Consider the following 20,323-nt stretch of genomic DNA (forward strand, 5'->3'; position numbering starts at 1 on the left):
CCAGCAGCTCAGTCTCATTAATGTGTTAAACATAAAACATAATGATAGCTTCAGGTCTTCATCCTCTTAAGTCTCCATGAGTATTTTCCAGGAACACTGACAGACCACAGGCGAGTGTCGGTTTCCATACTTTCACCATTTTTCCTGTAAATCTGTGACTGTTCTGTGGACAGCAAGTGGAAAGAAAAGAAAAGGCTCCAAAGCCATAGCGGTGCCAAAGGGACAGATGGTGTTGAACAGACCTCGACCCGTCCTCACTTCTGTTGGACAACACTGTTAATCCTTTTCAACAGAGACAAACACCATCAGAAAGAAGAATCAGGAAAGTTTTAATTTGCAACAGATGAACCAGAGAGACACATTTTCAATATTTGCACCGAACCTATTATCACATATTGCCAAGATAAGATTAGATTTACTTTTATGTATATGACACACAGTATTTATTTAAAATGTTTAAAATAAATAAAATGTTCTCAAAGGCTCCATAAATTATAAGTAAGTGAATTATTAACTCTTTATTGAATTTACACTCAGTAAAACTAAAGTCCAGATATCCAGATAAGTGACCATAGTCCATACATAGACCATAGATAAGTGTTACAGATCAGATTTTCAATAAAGTGTAAAGATTTTATTTAAGTTAACTATATAAAAAACACTATATGGACAAAGTTTTGAAACATACCCTAAAGATAAATGTCAATATAATTTTATATTTTGATGAGTATTATTACAACAAGTGGTGCCAGGCACAATAAACCCCGCCCCTCACACGTAGCTTATTTTGGCATCGATCCAGCTGATGTCATCATGTCTATGTGTGTGCTGATGTCACAGTATCACTTGCCACTATATACAGTATGTGCCAAGTTTGAAGTAAATTCAAACAAAATTGATGTTTTACAATTTTTTAAGTAAATGGGAGAAAAAAAAGATTTAAAAAATTCAGAAAAAATGTTAATTTTTACCTACTTTTTCCAAAATGTAATCACATATGTTCACTGGCATTCTATAAACCCAATGTGGTATGAATTCAACCAATAGTTTTGCTCCTATAGATGTGAAATTTTGCCCATTATAAGTAAATAACAGTTACAAACTATCACACATTCTCCCGCATGGTGAAAAAACAGCTACTGTCAAACCAAACCTGTAGCCATAATGTAATGTAATGTAAACATGCTCAGAGTGTGTGTGACGGACTGCAGTGGGACATAAGAGTGAATGGTTGGATGTGAATGAATATTTTATATAGATGGAGTTATAAATATGCTTTTTTTTTTTTTTTTTACTGTTTTTTAATGTTTTAGTTTTTATTGATGCCTGTTTTTTTATGATAACATCAGCCTGCCTACAGGTGGAAAAAAGCACTAGTGCTAGAACCTGGCACACTACGTCTCCTCTTTTTCAGGTTAATGTATATTGTGCAAATAAATAAAAGAAAAAAAAGAAAAATGAAAATGGGGAAAAAATATTTTAAAATTTCATAAAAAATTTGAACTTCGACCTACTGTTGGGTCACTGGTAGTCTATAAACCCAATTTGGTATGAATTCAACCAATAGTTGTGCTACTAGAATGTTAACAAACAAACAAACTGAACCAAAAACAATACCCCTTGCCTCCCTTTCGGCGGGCGGGGTAATAAACCTTTGTATTTGTCTTTAGGGTTGATTTTCTTCTTCAGTCATCTACACTTAGTGAACGCTTCAGAATTTGTTTTTACTTAATTTTCCTCAAAACTGACACTTTTTAAATCAGTATAATAGTTTTAAATGGAATACTTGTTATGATTTGACCAAGTACCCATCTGCTTGCTTCACCCCTCACTCAAGAAGAAAAATCAGCTTTTAAAAAAAGAAATACTCATTTAACATTTATTGTCATAATTATTGACAGTAACTGACATAAACATTTCAAATCAGCAGAAATGAGGAGGTTTTATAAGATGTAAGTTTAATACGTCCCAATATTTTTGTCCATTTGGACCATTCTATCATTTATCAAACATGGAATCATGCCTAAAAAAGTTAAATATTCTATCCAAGAGGTGCAGTGTTAACATGCTCAGTAAAACTTTGTACTTTGCTTGTATAATAGTCGAGTATTTCCCTTTCATGCTTCATTATACTTCTACTTCAACACTTTTTCCTCCCCTTCCTGTCCAGTAAAAACTACATGCCTTTAAATGTGTCGACTCTCTGGGAAATGTTTTATCACAAAATTGAAAACAGGCCTTTTTTTGTGAGTGTCAGCTTTTTAGAGATACTTGTTTCTCACAAGATGTTAAAAACATATGATATAATAGATGATGATGCATTGCTGGAAGGCAAGACAAATTCATTTACAGTGCATTTCACATACAAAAGGCAATTCACTGTGCTCTGCATAAATGGAGGGAACACCCAGAGGGAAATAAAATTAAGGTGTTTCAACAACAAAAGATCAATTATTAAAAACATATGATTAGAAGAGAGTTCACACAATCATAATAGAAGAACATAAGGGGTACCAGGCACAACAAACCCCACCCCTCGCACGTATTTTAGCTTATTTTGGCATTAATCCAGCTGATGTCATCATGTTTACGCATATGGTGATGTCAGCATATCAACTGCCTCTATATATGTGCCAAGTAAGCTGAAACAAAACTGATGTTTTTATAGACATTTGAAATTTCACCCATTACAAGTAAATGGGAGAAGAAAAAAAGTTTTAAAAATTCATTTTAAAAAATTGGAACTTTGACCTACTTTTTCCAAAATGTCACCACATCTATTCTGGGTCACTGGCCGCCTATAAAGCCTATTTGTTGAGAATTTAACCAATAGTTTTACTGCTAAAGTGCTAACACACATACAAAGAAACAAACAAAGAAACAAACTAATATTTTTACAAAATCTATATTAAAATGAATAAAAGAATATACAATCATCCAGACTTACATTGCAATGAGAATGAATAAAGATTACAGTCTAATAAGAATAGTTGAGGTTACAGAATTCATTCATAGGCATGTGAAAAGAGAAATGTTTTCAACCTGAATTTAAAAATCACTACATTTTTCTGCAAATTTAATCTCCAGGTGTTTGTTCCAGTTGTTTGCAACTCTCTGTTAAGTCTGGACTGTGGCCTTGACAAGACCTGAGTCCATAGATCCAAGTGTCCTTAAACATATCACTAATGTACTCTGGACCGAAACCACTCACTGATTTATAGACTAGTTGCATCACTTTATAATCTATTCAACATAATCAACAGGAGGCCATTCTAAAGATTTTAGACCTGGTGTTATGTTATGAGTTTAGAATGAGCTGCAGAGGTTGAATGTGGCTGAGTGTGTTTTATGTGTTTTCAGTGTGGATGTATGGCTGAAATCTGTATTTTCTGTAACCTGCTTTATCCCAATGGTGAGGTGAGGTGAGGTGAGGTGAGGTGAGGTGAGGTGAGGTGAGGTGAGGTGAGGTGAGGTGAGGATAGATAGATAGATAGATAGATAGATAGATAGATAGATAGATAGATAGATAGATAGATAGATAGATAGATAGATAGATAGATAGATAGATAGATAGATAGATAGATAGATAGATAGATAGATAGATAGATAGATAGATAAAAAAAAGAACAGATGTCTCTCTCTGAGTTTTCAAAGTGAGGTAATCAAACACGGTTATCATGATAATTAGAATTTAAACAGTTATACAAACCGCTGGGAATTTTACCGCGGTTTATCATTATACCGGTAATCGTTACATCCTTAACCCCTACTACTGTCTTTTCAGGTTCAGACAGTGTAGTTCACACTTTAATGGTGTTTACAATGAAATGAACTAAACTAAATTAACGGAGGCTGTGGAATGACCAGGTAAATGGTAGCTTCCATTTCCACACCTTTGTGGTAGCTTCTATGTACATGTATTTCATTAGTTAACTTAAATGCATAAAAAATGGGGCTGGTTTTAATGGACAGAAAGTCCAGTCTGTTATTTGGATAAAATAATACTTAGTGACTGGATCTGGTGAATCAGAGATGCCAGGGGCTGGATACAGATGCTTCAGTGTGTTGTGTAGTAACTGACTTTGTCATTCAGTTGCTTTCAGTTCTTTGTGTTGTGTCTTGTGTAGTGGGCCAGTGTGTGTGTCCATCTGGGTCCAGTCCAGTCTGTCTGGTTACAGGTTTATCGTCCATGTTTAACCTGAAACGGTGTCATCAATGATGGTATTCTATAAAACTAACAACTATCTTTATTTGTTTACCTATTCTGACATCTAACGGTAGAACGAGACAGTTTTATTCTGTATTTCATGCATCTTGCCCATTAGCTTTCACCCGTTTCTACAAATAGCAAACAAGAAAATTTCACTACTGGTGTTCAAAGTAGATGGAAAGAAACTGAGGTGTTTGCATTTGTTTTTTGTTTTAGTAGCTTTTCCACATTGTACTATATTGTACAACACCATTATGTGACCTCTGTGTACTTGTATAACATTAACTAAATGGAAGGGGCTGGTTTTAATGGATGGTAGCTCCAGTGAACCGTGACTGAAAACCCAAGGTTAATGTTCGTATGTAATTTTTATATGCTTTTTCCAACACTACATGTAAGTGTTTGTACAATGTGTTCTTTTAAATCACCCACATTATACTGTTACTGCATCCTGTGTTCAGTGCAGCCTAAGAATTAGCCCAATAACCCAGATAACTTTTATTCTAGAACAGGCATGTCAAAAGTCCGGCCCGGGGGCCAATCACGGCCCGCGGTCAGATTTTATACGGCCCACAGCTTCGGTTTTATATTATATTATTTATGGCCCGTTTGGACTGTTGAACAGACTACATGAATCATAAAAGGTTCAAAATGCAGTTTCTCCTTTCACCTCATGGTGGCAGCACCACTAACTCTATCTGGCTTTGTGACTTTGCCGTGAACCTTTTTCGCTAATTTCTAACCATGGCGCCTGTAAATAAAAAAACGAAAGTTGACAGTGAGGGCCGCCGCTTCCAGGAGAGATGGGAATTACAAATTTTTTTTTCACTGAAAATCGAGGTGATTGTGTTTGCCTAATTTGTCAAGAGACTGTTGTCTTGTTTAAGGAATTCAATGTAAAGAGACAGGAGCAGACAAAACATGCTAACGCATATGACAAGCTAGCAGGGAGTGAGCGCTCTGAAAAAGTGAAGCAAATTCAAGCTGCTTTAAACTCACAACAGTGACTCTTCATGTGAACCTGGGAGTTCAATGAATTCACCACCAAGGCAGGCTACCAAGTTGCCAGGTTAGTTGCCTGTAACTGCTGGTGTTATGTACTTGTAGATGTGACACAGAATATTACTTTCTGAATGATTTTGTGAAAGACAAGAGTAAGAGTCATATGTTTTCATCTTAAACGTTAACAGACTTTGTATTACTGAGTAATATATGAGTAATGATTACTCATATAAGTCATGTTTAAAATGAATGTGGGGTTAAGATTTTTATCAACTTGGAAGTTTAAGATACTCTATACAGTTTGCTCTATGTTATCTGACTCCAGATGTGAAAGGAAGGCAGAACTGTTTTGTTTTGTTTTTTTAATTTGTTCACACCTGAGTGGCTTAGATTTGGTTACATTGCCATTTTAAAAAATGATATTGTGACAATGAAAATAAAATTGTTGTAGAACAGCGCATTTATATGTAATTTTTACTGTTTAAAAAATGTCTGAAGGGACCACTGGCCCCTGGCAATGTCCACATTATCAGATCCGGCCCTCTTGAAAAAAAGTTTGGACACCCCTGTTCTAGAATGATCGTGCAGGGGGCCAGAGCTATGTTCAACTCTGGCTCAGTGCCAACAATGTGGAGATAGGTCTGGATTACAGGTTAGGTTCTGTTTAATGTCGGTTTTAAAATGCATCTTGAAAGGTTTGAACACCAGTGAACTGCTGAAAAATATTCTCACCCATTCAGCTGTCATGCATGTAAAAGGAAGTTTTTCCTCACTACTATCACCAGTCACAAGTGTTTGCTCCTGGAGGATTCTGTTGGGTTCTGTAAATTGGCTTGAGAGTCTGGTTTGGACCAGCTGTACATGTTAAGGGTCATGAGATAACTTTTGTTATGATTTGGCGCTATATAAATAAAATTAGATTGATGTGTACATTGATGTGTTCCTGCTTTTGTTGATGCTTATTTCACTTCAGAAGGTATGCACAGTTAGCTCCATCAGTCTGTCTCCACAGAGAGGGTACCTAAGAAAATAAAAATGTTTTCCATATCTAATATACATGTATGTCTATTCAATAGTTAGCCTGTTAGTAGCATTAGCATCCTGTCACCAAAACAGCTAAGTGCAGTGAAATAATTGACCAATAACTGACTCTACTGAAGATGATGGCATGGATAAGCATCTTCGTCATCTTTTTGGAACAAAAAAAAAAAACAAACAAAACTCCTACATGTGGATTAAACTACTATTATATAAAACAGCTGAAATGAGTTTAACCCTAAACATATACTGCAGTAAAATGAGTCCAGAAACATCATTATAGAACCATTTCATAGCCCAGTGAGTATTTTTACCTTTTATGCTACACTGGACTTAGTAAGGTTTTAAATGTACTTTTACCAGAGTATTTACAAGGTAGTTTCACTTAATAAAGGATCTGAAAACTTTTTCCACCTCTGACAATGAAATGTTCAATCCTGTTATTAGATTTCATCATTCACTCTTCCCTGTTTTGGTTTCTACTGTTATTCACTCTAAAGGTCTGCTGTTTATTAGGATTATAAGTGCTAAAATCGGCCCAACAACTAAGAAGTTTTAACAGTGTGAGTAGAAACTTAAAAACAATAAGTGAATATGGTTAAAATAAGATGAATATTGATTAGTGGATTTTTCTTCAAAAAATCCTCAGTTGCATTAATTGAGGAAAAAGCTTGTTCTGCGTGTTGAGTGTTTGCTCAAAGCTGTGCTGTTCAGACCCCGTGTACTCACCCTCCTCCCTCATTCAGACAGTTGGGAAGCAGAGAGGGAAACATGGGGACAAAGTTTTGGCCGGAGTCCCGGTCCAGCAGGAACACGTGAGGCCACAGAGGCAGAAGACTTAACTACTCAGATACAGATAACAAGGAGCAGTAGAGTAAGCTGAAGTCATTGGATTCACTGAAGGAAACAATATGTGAAAGGAGATAGGAGTATTACCACAGGTGTTTAAAAAAAGAAAAAGCAGCTGAATGCAGAAGAAAATACAATTTAAAGCAGTTTTATTGATGACAACAAATGAGTGAAAATGAGTAGTAAAACATTTCCATCTATTGCAGTCATCAGAGAAGGCTGATCGTCTTTTGGGAAGGTTTTCTCAGCAACAAAATCTGTTTTGTCGTAGTAGCAACATGGATGAAGTTCAATTGGCATACCTGTTGATGTCAAAAATGAATGAAAAAATTACAAACTACACACTTAATTGCCCAGATAAGTGTTGAGGTAATGTGTAAAATACTATTCAGATGAATGGGCAGAGTACAATCATTCATACATAAACTCTGTACAGAGAGGTACATCAACACTCAGACACTGCTTTTCAATATGACACACAAAGAAGGAACGCAAGTGGATTAAAAGACCAAACAAACATGTTACAGATGAACCGCATTGGTATAATCGATATATAAATCAGATGTGCGTTAAGATTAAGAGAGACAAAGATGTAGACGTTGAGCCAAAAATGTTTCTGGCGTAATTGACTCCTCTAATCTGTAGTTTCAGAGCTGTGAAACATCTTCAACAGGTCCATTTTCACAATAAAGCAAATGTACTGTTGGTATGAGGAGATAATCTAGAAATAATTAAAAAGAAAAAAAAAAAATTAACACAGATACAAAGGTGAGCATAAGGTCATATTGGCAACCAACCTAAAAAGCACTTGAATGCAAAAGAATCAGGTTCAGTATTTAACCTCCGAAACCAAAGAGACACAGATGACAGATGTGGTGTAAGAGAAAAGAGGCTAATTGGAATTCTGTTCTCTCATTGAAGTTCATATGCAACCACCGTGTTTTCCCAACCTTCATTTGTTAAACCAACAGAAGTACTCTGTCCGTTTTTCTTTCTACAGCAGAAAACGCCAAGCGCCTCACAGGCAGAAACCCAGCGTCGTTTCGGGCTTTTAATGATGACCGACAGGCCGATAAAAGTGTTCCAGAAAAAAGTGCATCATATTTTGTCAAATACTGAGAAATAGCTGAACATTAAAAACAACACTCTTATAATAAACATCTGAAATATCTTTTTTTTTTTTCTCACTAGTGCAACAACAGACTTGATCAAATAAGGAGAAACGTTATTAACCTGCAGGCAATCAAAGCTTTTTAACATCTAATAATTTTCTTGCCACAGTAGCAGAACAGTTAAGAAGGCAACTTAATGATTGATGCTTGAACACAAACATGCCAACATTATACACATCGCTCTTTTTTTATAGAAATAAATAGCTGAATTATCATCTTTATCCTCTTCTTAAATAATTTCCATCTCTATATGACTCTGATGCACATTTAATATAAAGTATCTAATACACAACTGCAATTTCAACACTACTGTTATACATAATATAATTCTCTATGTTTATCTTTCATTCAACTTTGGAGAAAATGCTTACAGAATGACAACCTGTAAACTTCAACTTGTTCCACTCAGAATAATATTAATATTATATAACATCAAACGTTCTTTTTTTGGTGTTTTTTTTGTTTGTTTGTTAATTTTTTTTTACAAATGTTATGTACAGAGGGGCTGATAGCGAAGGCAGGATTGTCTAAAACAAAATCAATAAGTGCATTATGTTTTCTCTATTGTGTCAGCAAAGTTGTACACCTTTTTCATGACACCCCCCCCTTCTCTCTCTTCCAAACCTCAGTGGACAATCTGTGCCTGTTAAGATAATAATATGCAGTACTGGAAGAACATGAAGAAATGGACAGCCACAACTGTTCTCACGTTGAACACACACGTCATTATAACAATATGCAGCTACACGAGTCCTTGGGACATTTGGATGATGAAGCAGAGTCTGAACAATCTCTCCTCATCCTCATCCTCCTCAGTGGATTGTAAATGTCCTGGAAACAGCCACCTTGCTCTGTTGCACACCCCGCCCATGAAATGTCAAGATGTGTTATAGAGGCTACGCTAGTCACCCTGTGGCGAGTAAGGAGTCCGAGGTAAAAATGAGCAACCTGTGAAAAAATGTTGTGTTGTGTGGGATCAATTTCCAGACAAGTTTACCAACTGTTTGCAGTATTAGTTTACATCGAGGTGACAGCAGGGGTCCAGTAGTAGAGTGTTTAAAGGGGTCCTCCATATTGCACTTTAGTCAACGTGTGAGAATTTGATTTATAATAATAACAAAAGGGTGGATCCAAACTCCAGGAATGAAACTAAATTCTTCAAAACATCCCAGTTCCACACACATATCCACACCCACTGTTAAAGCATAATTTCCTGTTAAAAGTAAACTTTAAAGCGAGGCTAAACTAATGAAATAACAACAAAAAAAAAAAAAAAGGAAAAAACACCGTCTAGTTTCTGGCTTTGTCATTTTAGAAGCTAAGACCTTTGGGTTTTACTTCTTACTTCTAAACATCTTAAGCTTAGCCAGTTTTATGTCAGAACAGTGCATTATGTCAGTGTTTGTGTTGCCATTCTGTCCAGGTCTGACATCATGGAGATTAAAGTCAAGCACTCAAGTTTCATATGGGGTTACTTACTCTCTTCATATTACCACAAAAAGTCTGCCACTTACGTCAAAACTAATAAAGACTAAAACAAAATTAAGATCGACTCAAGTAGAAAACCAGCTTTAAAATCAAATAAAAACCGCAATTGAAAGCAAAAAGTCAAAACAAAATAACTAATGAAAAGTTAAAAAACAAAAAAAACAAAACAAAACCATAACAACCGTGGTTACAGGCTATAATTGTTTTAGATGTCAAGAAGCTCCTCCAGAGTCGCTGTGTTGTACAGGCTGAATAGTACTCTGTTTTTTGTTGTGAAACTTCAGTGGAGCTCCTCTTTACGTTATTTGCAGCACAGTGGAGTGTACACTAAATGTCCCCACTTTGTCTGTTAGTATTGCTACTCATACTTTTTGTCTGATCCTGCATTGTATTCTAAATTGAATGAAGCTTTCAACATAAAGGTGAAAGTGAACACTGACCCCTCGGTAATTGGTGCTCGGTCTATGCTGGAGTCGGTCAGTCAGGGTGTCGTGTCACACCGTGCTGTGTAGTTGCCTGGAAACACCAACAGAGGGAGCCGGTGGATGAAAAAACTGGGATGCCATGACAAGCCCATTGAATGGCACCGTTAGTGTGACTAAGTATGAAATTCACATGATAGATAAACACCACACTTGTATACACCCAGAGACTAGTTTCCATACTAAACATGACACCTTATGTGATGTAAGATTTGCTATAAATCCACCTCATATGGTCCCTCTTCTCCCATTAATGGCACATTGGAGAAAACGCTCGCTGGAATGCAGACACACACTGTTACAAATGGCACCAGTATTGACAGAAATGCATTATGGGTCATTTTCCAGCTTTGTTTAAGAGTAAATACTGCATCCGGTTCTCAAAGACAACAGAGCTAGAGATACAACGACAATCAAAGAACCAGGAGAGTCAAAGCCCAGATTTTTGACATGATCGTTTTAACCTTTTCACATTGGAAGCAGAGGATGGTAGAAGCATCGCTGCCATGCAGTGGCAATATAGATGGTCAGTCTTCGAGGCTGTCTTTGCTCTCTACACTGTGTCTGGAGCTGGTACAGCATGTTTTTGTACTGAGTGGAAGCAGTATGTGTGTCTTCTAAGAGCTGAAAGTTGTCTTTTGTCCAGTTTCAATGTAGTGCAGGGAAGTCTGGATGAAAACCACTTATTCAGTCTAATTCTGAGAAAAAAACAGTGTCTCCTTAGATAAGAGAACTCACAATTCGATTCCCCACCAATTTCAAAGCCCTGCCAGTGTTTTAAGTTAATCTTTGTGGAAAATATATGCGGTATAATGAGCTCCTGCACATAAGCGGTTGGTATTGTAGGTTCCAGGTAACGTCAAGCATATGTATGTAAGATGCAGACGGGTAAATACAGCGCTGTCACCTGGCTCCAGGTGTTTCGACAAAGAGGTCTGGCTCAGTGCAGGATCCAATCTTATGGTGAAAGCAAAAAGACAGCTGAGAAAGAGGAATATGATAGGTTTGGGTAGTTTGTAAAGTTTGTGAAGTGTGAAACGGGCCCTTTGTCTGATATATAGTGCCACTGTCAAAATCCTCACAGGCAAAATGAGCCTTTGAAAGATTTTCATGTCTTTCCGACATTAAGAGGATATTGATTCTCCTACTGGAACAGTAAATGACTTGTTGTTGATTATGCACATTGAGCCTTGGTCCTTGTTCGTCATTGCAATCTGCTGTGGTTTCTGTTGCAGCTGAAGGCAGATTAAACCCCTGTGGAGTGGGCTCAAAACAGCTGGGTCGTTTCATTTTTGAGTGACGGCAGCCAAGATGGCGCCTCTCCAAGACGTGAAACAAGCAGCACAAAAGACGTTAGCAGAGGCTGTCTGCCTTCACATGAAGGATTTTTGAGAAGCCAGGTCTCTTCTTCAGAGCCTAAAAGAAAAGTGAGGAAGAGAGGTCAGAAATGACTTTTTCCAAAATAACCTGTGCATGAAATATCTGAATTATATGATGTTATGTGCAGTTGCTAACCCTAAAGCAGAGGAGCAGCAGGTTAAAGCTGACTGTCTAGCTTAGAAAACTTCACCCCTACATATCTTGTTTTAAAAATGTGTTAATTTAACATGAAAGAATTGCTTGTGCCTCTGTTTTTCACAGCAAACTCATAAATGAAGGGATAAAAATAAACCAGAGCTGTTTGCAGCTTTTGGAGAGGTTATCTAACCAAAGTGAGCAGCCTCACCATCCTGAGAGTAAAATCAAAGAAGAACACACTGTAGACTGAGTCATAAAAACAAAACATAAATAAAACCTGGGATTTCACAGCTTTTTATACCTCTGTTTGTGTGTGGTCAGCTACAAATGACCCAGGCCTCTCACAATAAGCCTCTGCTTGAGTGAGTTAGCACCAACACATCTACAAACAACCAATGTGGAGACTTTGCAGATTGACTCACAGTTTAAATGGTGTGTAGTTGTGATAAAAATAGACACATATTACTGTTTGTACTAAAAAATCTATTGGTTAAACTGTAGCTGTGTGTATGTAGTTATATAAAACACCAGGGACATACCAGCTAAAAATAGAAACAAAGTATGGGTTTCGGTTGGTTCGCTTTGCTAGCCTTTAAACACAGTCAGTTATACAGTAGGAAATAAGTAACCAGAGAGTGATGATGCATGTACAAAACAATGAACTAGATTTACGCAATAAATATTAACATGTTCATGTGCCAACAAAAGACCGTGAAATATTTCATCTGATATTTGGTCTGATGAGGACATTGTTTCCGTAAGTTATGTTTTATTAGTGGAAATATGTATTATAGCTTAAAATATTGAGAGGTTCAGTATTTCTACTTTTCATGTGATGGTACAAAAAAAGAAGAAAAAAGAAAGAAGAAACAAAACAAAAATAACATAGAAGCAAAAAATGAACCTCAGTGTTGTTATTTTATGCTATGTATTTGTATGTTGTTATTCTTTTACTCATTTGTATCTTCTGTAACCTGAAAAGTGCTCTAAAATATGTATCATTGATTTTAATATTTAACAAAAGTATGTATTAGACATCTTTTGCTACAAAACTACAGTGTGATATCAGTCAGACAAGTATAAATATCACCTCTTTGTTAAATGATGACAAATATGATCACTACCTCCTGCATGTAGATATTTGACAGACTGAGGTAGTGATTTCCTAGCAAGGAGTCTTCTGTGAAGTGCAAAAAGAATTAAAACGCTAATGATGTCTGTTTCTTTAGTGCCATGTATGGTTTGGTTGTCAGTCCAGAAGAGGGCATAGTTGTACACTGACCTCTAGAAATGTAGGTAGAATACAGAACCCCCCTGTAGCGTGGCTCACCTTGTAAACTTAATAATAAGGCTAGTCGAAAAAAAACAAAAAAAAGATGGAGGTCTTCCTTTTAAGGCTTTTTTATTCCAGTTCTCCCCAACAGTGACAGCTATTCACGAGTTAACGGAAAAAGGAAAACAAAAGTCAAAACCTCTTTGTAGCCTGACAAACACCCACAATGTGCTGTCAACTCTATCAGACTCACTCAACAAAGCCAAAATGGCTGACATATATAGGGAAAAGCCCCTCCCACTGGGCATAACCCACAGCAATCAATTACACAAACATGATTTTTCCTCAGAAAATCACAAGAAGAAGACACATCAGAACACAAGGGAAATAACGAAAAATACCCTCTTTAACATTTCCACTCTATATTTATCATAAACCACTCTCTACCAGAGAGAAATAACCCTAATAAGTGAAAATCACTAATTAAATAGTCAGGTCACCATTTTCCTGCCCAGCACCCCCTTTATTAGACGGCGGTGCTAGCTATGCCCCTGTTTGGCTGGCTCGGGGTCAGTCTGCAGGAAGTAGAGCGTGTGGTGAGTACCAAGCATGAATGTGTTGAATGTGTGTGTATGCTGGTGTGTAGAACGGACAAGTGTGCACCCTCGTACGAACTACAGGAAACTGTGTGTGTGTGCGCAATGTGTACTTGTTGTGCATGTGTGTGGCGTGTACCTGTGCAACACGCATTGTGTGGCGTGTACTTATGTGGCGTGTATTGTGTGTGTATATGTGTGGCGTGTATTGTGTGTGTATATGTGTGGCATGTATTGTGTGTGTACATGTGTGTCGTGTAGTGTGTGTGGCGTGTACATGTGCATCGTGTAGTGTGTGTGAGCATGTGTGTGAGTGCGCACTGTTCGCACTCAGCAAAGGGGATGCTCCGCTACACCCCCCAAAAAAAAAACACAGCATCAAAAACAAAAGACACAATACATTCAGAGTCATGATCTGGAAATATGTAAGCTAAACTACATCTTATGAACAAGTTTAAGTCTGACTGATGTTATGGTTTTCACCCTATTCAGTGCATCTACCACATCTGACTTTCAAAGCTCCGACTCAGCTCTGTTCGTTTTAATTGTAGTTTGTACATTTTGGAGGTCTGTCCTGCCTCTGTTACATGAGATGTTTGGGTATGATGAAAAATATTTCTGCATAAAAAGACAGATTATGCGACTACATGCCTCATTCTCTTGTTTGCTTTGTTTTGTCTGTGAACTGTACTGTGTGTTTCATGAGCCATTTTCCAGTGTCTTAGAGGACATTTGAGCTACAGATGTGTTCTTACCTGCAGCTTGTTGACCATCTCATCGAATAGTTTTCTAGCTTCAGGACTGTTGGGATCCTCAAAGTAGTCTTCTATACCAATCTGAACCACAATGGACTTGAGGTTGCGGCAAACGCCTACACGGGGACGAAGGAAGCATCCTCATATGAAAATCATACTTGAGGACGTGAAAAGTATCGTCTGAATTTCTATCGTAGTCGACCATTTCAAGAGACTTTCGATGTCTTACCGTGGCCTCGTAAATGACCGGATTAACTAAAACTGCGACGATGCCTGAACGTGTGAGATTACAGCTCATACACTACACATCAGACCTATATGATAACAATATTGCAGATTATAATGAACCATAACACAGTAATCCGTCTCTAATAAGATTAGAAATGCTGAAACTCACTGTTGAAGTGCAGCAGGGCTTTGGGGGTCACCGGTGTCGATGTGAGGACCAGCATCTCCAGGCCCTTCAGTCCCTCTCTGCAAACCTCTGCTGCCACCTCCTGGTTAATTTCACTCACATGGTCCAGCTCCAGCACCTGCAGACGCATGCAGTTCCTCGCTGGAGAAACATAAGAAACATTAACAATAACACTCATATATTCAATAATTCATCAGTGTTTTATTAACACAAACAATTTGCTATTTGTTTTGTTTTAATGCTGCATGCCACAAAGTTTGGCATTTTTTCACTTTACATATTAATGTCATATAAAATGTATAGTACTCTCAAATTGCAATTGAGAGTACATAAGATACCGGTACATACTCTAAGATAGCATAAAAGTTTCAGTAGTTATCTAAATGTAATGTATAAGTGTATCATTTAACAAGACAAGTAGCACAAATGCTACAAACAGTTAAATTAATGAATTATTGAAAAAGAATCTGACAATAATGATGAAATAAATAGCAAAATGTATGAATAACACTGGTCTACATGTAAAATACTTACAGAATAAAAGCAGTAAACTTTACTAAGTTTGAGTCACTAATAAAGAACAATTAAGTCAAAAATGCTGGTTGGCTGTAGTTTCCAAGATACAGTCTTAGGTCAGAATGTGAGATTCTGACAATTAATGAGAGAATGGGTTTTACTCAAAAGGAGTGTTTGTCTCAGAGCTACATCAAAACACTGTCTGCACATTAAAATACATTCACTGGACAGGTTCTATCGATGATAACGGAAGATTTATAAATCTATTATATAAATGTACATGAATCAATATATATGTGTAGTAACACTTCATCATTTACATTGAAAACATGAACTTGGCATTTGTTTTTCCAATTCATCTCATTAAAGTATGTAAAATTCAGCTAATTTAATCTCTGAGGCAGATTATTTATTTTAAAAAATTGTAGACCAGTGTAATTAGCTAAAATAGAAGGCAAATGGTAATAGTGGGTTTGCATGAAAAATACTCTAGCAAAAGACCCATTTTGCATAATTATTCTACACATATTATCATCCATTTGCAAAGAATTGAGCAGGTCAGTTAAAAGGTTCTTGTGCTTCTGAATGTACAACAGATAAAATTGGAAGGATTAAGATCCACTAATTCACGCGTCTGAAATGTCTGAAATCTCAACATGTAACTACAACCTGAATTACAACTTCTTTTACAACATTACCCAGTGAGGCGAGTCCCTGAATACCACATCCAGCCCCGCCCACTCCCAGAGCCCGAAGGTGTGGCCAACATCGCCCGATGGTCTGAAGGCATCGGTTACTGAAGCGAGCAGGTTGTTGGCTGAAAGAGAGGAAACTTAGTTCATATCAACTTATCTAAACCCAAAAAAGAAAAGGACATGACAGGATGATGAATAGAGGACAGATATTAAGTTACATATTGAGTTACATAATTTGAGTTATAGAAGAGATAGAGAGCAGAGATGAGTATGTTTCTGTATATTACCATGGATGTAGTGGTGCCACCTGGAGGGAGATAATGTCTCTACAACCTGCTCCAAGAGCCCAGATCACCTCCTGGCCAACTGGGTCTGTGGCGCTTCTGTAACACAACAAACACACAGCTTATGTCGATTGTATATTCACACCATCTGTACGGCTGCAAAAGTGCACTATGAAAATGTGAGTGTTTTGCTCATTAACCCTTAGGGGTCCACAGTCATGGCCCCATGACTGAATCACATGACATTTTCAACATGTCGTAGCAACGGAAGTCGGTCACGTAGACCACTGGGGATAATTGCATTTGAACTCTCCCACTTTTTAATTTGATGTTGATAGAGTAAATACAACCGGAGATATGCCATTTTGAACCCGGAGCCAACAAATGTGAGTAAAACTATGAAAATGAGGTGGTGGTGGTGGTGGTGGGGGCTTATATTTCTGACCATATCTTCGTCATTTTTTTATCCTTTTTCAAAACGGAAAAAACTGGTGAAATCTGCGGCTTCTAATCCATAGACTGCATTAGCATTAAAGGTAAGGGTGAGGATGACCCCCACCTGAACCAGATGCGGATCCCGGGAGGACCAGGGATGGAGTGGTGGGGGGAGATTTGAGAAAACTGGAGAAAACACCTATGTAAAGATACGCTTTTATGCCAAATATTTGAGTATAGTTTTAATTTATTACAATTTTGATTTTATATACATAGTATTTGGAACCAATAATCACTTTTAAAGTCTCTGAAAAGGTTCGTTAAGCATCTTTGTGTTATTTATGCAATAAATTATATACATTTTTCAAATGGGATTTTATATTTTTTGTGTGTTTTTAGGCCTTTTGTGTTGATATAGTAGATTAAAGTGAAAAACTAATAGGCAGATGAGATATATGAAGTTGTGCTGAAAAAAAAAAAAAGATACCAAACATGGATATAGTAAACACTTCTTTATATAGTATATAAAGGCAAAACCAAAGTACTCAAAAACCGCCATAATAGGTTCAGACCCCTAAGGGTTAACTGTATTTCTAAGGGACACTGGTGCTCTGGGTCGGTGCTGTTCGATGGTTGAGCTGTGGCCTACCTGTAGGTTACAGCCTGCAGCGCTCGGCAGTAGCAGCTGGCCAGCCAGAGGGAGCGATCAGTCAGCAGGTTGGGGCAGTGTGAAATCTTCAGTATCAGCAGGTTACTTCCTGTGGCCTTTAACAATGCCTCCAGACCCTCCTCTAGACAGCCACTAAGACAGAGATGTAAGAGAAGGTGAATGAAAAGGACAGACCTTTTATAGCACAAGCCAAAGTGTGTCAGTAACTGCACACACGACTTGCAATATCCTTTGTGCAGGCTGTGAAAGGCAGTGCAACACAAGAGTCAATAGCTGATTTTGATTATTCTATGGGAAAAGTAGCCCAATGCACTGGTGTAACTCTAACATCTGCAGTTATGGTGCATTACGGTAATAATAACAAATAGTCAAGCAGGAGCATCCATCTCATGTTATTCCTATAAAGCTCCTCCTTCCAAACTACCTTAAATATCCTTCATAAACACACATATGTTGCCAGATCTGTTGTAACACTATTTAATTTTAACCCCTAAATCTAATGATTCATTATTTCTTTCTTTGTATTTTTTGTTCTGATTAAGAAAGTGAATGTCCTGGATTAATAAAGTGCATCTGTATCTGTATTGAACTGAGCTGACTTGAATCTTCCATTTACCTTGAATATTTTAAAACTTTATTATTAGATATTTTTAATGATTCTTGTGTGTGTTTCCATTAAATCCATTGCATAGCTGTGTTGTTTCTATCAGCTGACTGAAGCTTTTTGCATGTTTCTTGTTTTATAGGAGCCCTGCTGTGCAAAACTGTTTTTACTTGTATTTTTTGAAATATGCTAGGTCCATAGGTGTTTGTGTTATGTAGTGAATTTGAAAATGAACCTCTGTCTGCTATTGCCACTGAAAAGAAATAAGTGGAAAAATCAGGTCAATTATTAAAGCTAGTCAGTGTGACGTGTTAACACATGAGCTCATTACTATTCATGAGACCACGCCCACAGAATTTGTCTAACTCAGTGACAGTTTTTATATACAGCAAGTTGGGGTGTCATAAAGGGGGGGGTTAACATGACAAATTCATGGGGCCCAGCATTCCTGGGGGGCCCATAGAGCAGTGCAGGGGGCCTAGTGGATACAGGTTAGAAGTTGTGAAAATTCCGTGTAAGATCCATCGTACAAGAGAGGCACAGAAGCCAGGAGTCAGACGTTCAAAGCATGTTAAGTTTCACTTTTGTTTCCGTCAGTTCCTCTACTTGTTGCGCAGGTAAAAGGATGCTGAAAAGCCAGGCTGTCATTGGCTAGCTGTTAGCCAATCACAGTCAAGCAGATTAGCATGTTGGATATTCATGAGAACTAGAGTCTTCCCGCAGGCTTTCTATACCACGTTAGAATGGCTTCAAACCTCCTAAACAAGGCATTTTTTTCCACAAAAAATGTCAGAGTCCATGGTAGAACTTCAGACATTACCACAAAAGTAATGAAATATGTGTGGCAGGGCACCTTTATGGTCTAAAAGAGGTTTTAATCTCAGTGAGACTGCCTGATTGAATTAAGATTACATAAACGTTATACAGTTGATGAGAGTATGCGTTCACAAGCACCAGAAAGAAAAGGTGTTATAGTGAGAGCAAACTGAATGATCTGTATTTTATTGGTATGTCTTTATTTTTGGGGCGTACAAGTCACTCTTTGAGGTTATAAATACATCTGTGCGCAAGTGTGTACTATGTTTAATTCTCACCGTGTGCTTTTAAGGTAGTCCTCCTTCGTTTCCTTTTTTCCCCTCTGTCTCGGTTTGAGGTTTTGCAGGATGAGGGAGTGCGTTTGAGTGCACCACTGAGACAATGTGCTCAAAAACTAAGAGGTAAACATAGGTACAAATCTTCATGTTAACCACAAAGCAAACAGATATAAGCACACAACATCCTGCAGCCACTGAAGCGCTACTAGGCTGTAATATACACCTTGGAAGAAATGCGTGCGTTTTCCAGCAGCACTCGCGTCCACACCGCTGGGTGACGAGCTACAAACTTCCAGTCGCGGCAGACCTCCGCGGCTCTCAGCAAGGTTTTAGTGTCCAGGTAGGTGAAGATACAGAACAGGGCTGCTCGCATCTTCAGGATCTCCGGACTGATCACCTCGTTGGACTTGGATGGGCTCTTCTCATGGCGACACGGCTTGTAGACACCTTCAGACCGACCTGTGAAGAGAAAACGTCAGAGACTGTAACTGTCGATGAAGAACCTAGGAAGATGATACACAGCCTGGCCAAAAAAAAAAAAAAAAAAAAAAACAACACTGATGTTATGTTGGAATGCTGTTGTCCTCTTTTGTGGATAATTTTTCCTGCCCTTAGTGGTAACAAAAGCAAACCAGATGAATTAGCGAAAAACAAGATGGCTGCTATCTCAGTCAAGACGTTCTATAATCATTAGAGGGGAGCGGACAGGGTACATAACCTCTCAATTTATTTTTTTTTGTTGAATTGTATTTATGAGTCCAATCAAGTGATAGCACGTGGACACATTTCGTGCTCAACCATCTCTGTCATGTAAGCAGAGTAACTTATATGCATGTATTATACAGGGTGGGAAAGCAAAATTTACAATATTTTGAGACAGGGATTGAAAGACAGTGTATGACCAATTAGTTTATTGAAAGTCATGAGAATTTATTTGCCACAAGAAAATTTACATAATAGAAAATGTTTTTATTCAATGTGTCCTCCTTCTTTCTCAATAACTGCCTTCACACGCTTCCTGAAACTTGCGCAAGTGTTCCTCAAATATTCGGGTGACAACTTCTCCCATTCTTCTTTAATAGTATCTTCCAGACTTTCTCGTAATAGTTTTGCTCATAGTCATTCTCTTCTTTACATTATAAACAGTCTTTATGGACACTCCAACTATTTTGAAATCTCCTTTGGTGTGACGAGTGCATTCAGCAAATCACACACTCTTGACGTTTG

At 37.6% G+C, this 20,323-nt stretch overlaps 1 protein-coding gene across 1 annotated transcript in view; it reads right to left on the bottom strand.

Annotated features, from left to right (window-relative positions):
• Positions 1-7,231: 7,231 nt before the first annotated feature.
• fbxo41 (F-box protein 41) overlaps positions 7,232-20,323 on the bottom strand; it is a 104,720-nt gene continuing 91,628 nt past the window's right edge. The window contains exons 7-14 of the mRNA XM_030145186.1: positions 19,320-19,555; positions 19,097-19,212; positions 17,378-17,530; positions 16,297-16,392; positions 16,013-16,131; positions 14,781-14,939; positions 14,384-14,499; positions 7,232-11,657 (exon numbers count right to left, since the gene is read on the bottom strand). Of these exons, the coding sequence (XP_030001046.1) occupies positions 11,595-11,657; positions 14,384-14,499; positions 14,781-14,939; positions 16,013-16,131; positions 16,297-16,392; positions 17,378-17,530; positions 19,097-19,212; positions 19,320-19,555 (1,058 nt within the window). The 3' untranslated portion in view covers positions 7,232-11,594. The remainder of the gene's footprint in view (positions 11,658-14,383; positions 14,500-14,780; positions 14,940-16,012; positions 16,132-16,296; positions 16,393-17,377; positions 17,531-19,096; positions 19,213-19,319; positions 19,556-20,323) is intronic.

Source organism: Sphaeramia orbicularis, chromosome 1, assembly GCF_902148855.1.
Source record: "Sphaeramia orbicularis chromosome 1, fSphaOr1.1, whole genome shotgun sequence".
NCBI classification, from domain to species: Eukaryota; Metazoa; Chordata; class Actinopteri; order Kurtiformes; family Apogonidae; genus Sphaeramia; species Sphaeramia orbicularis.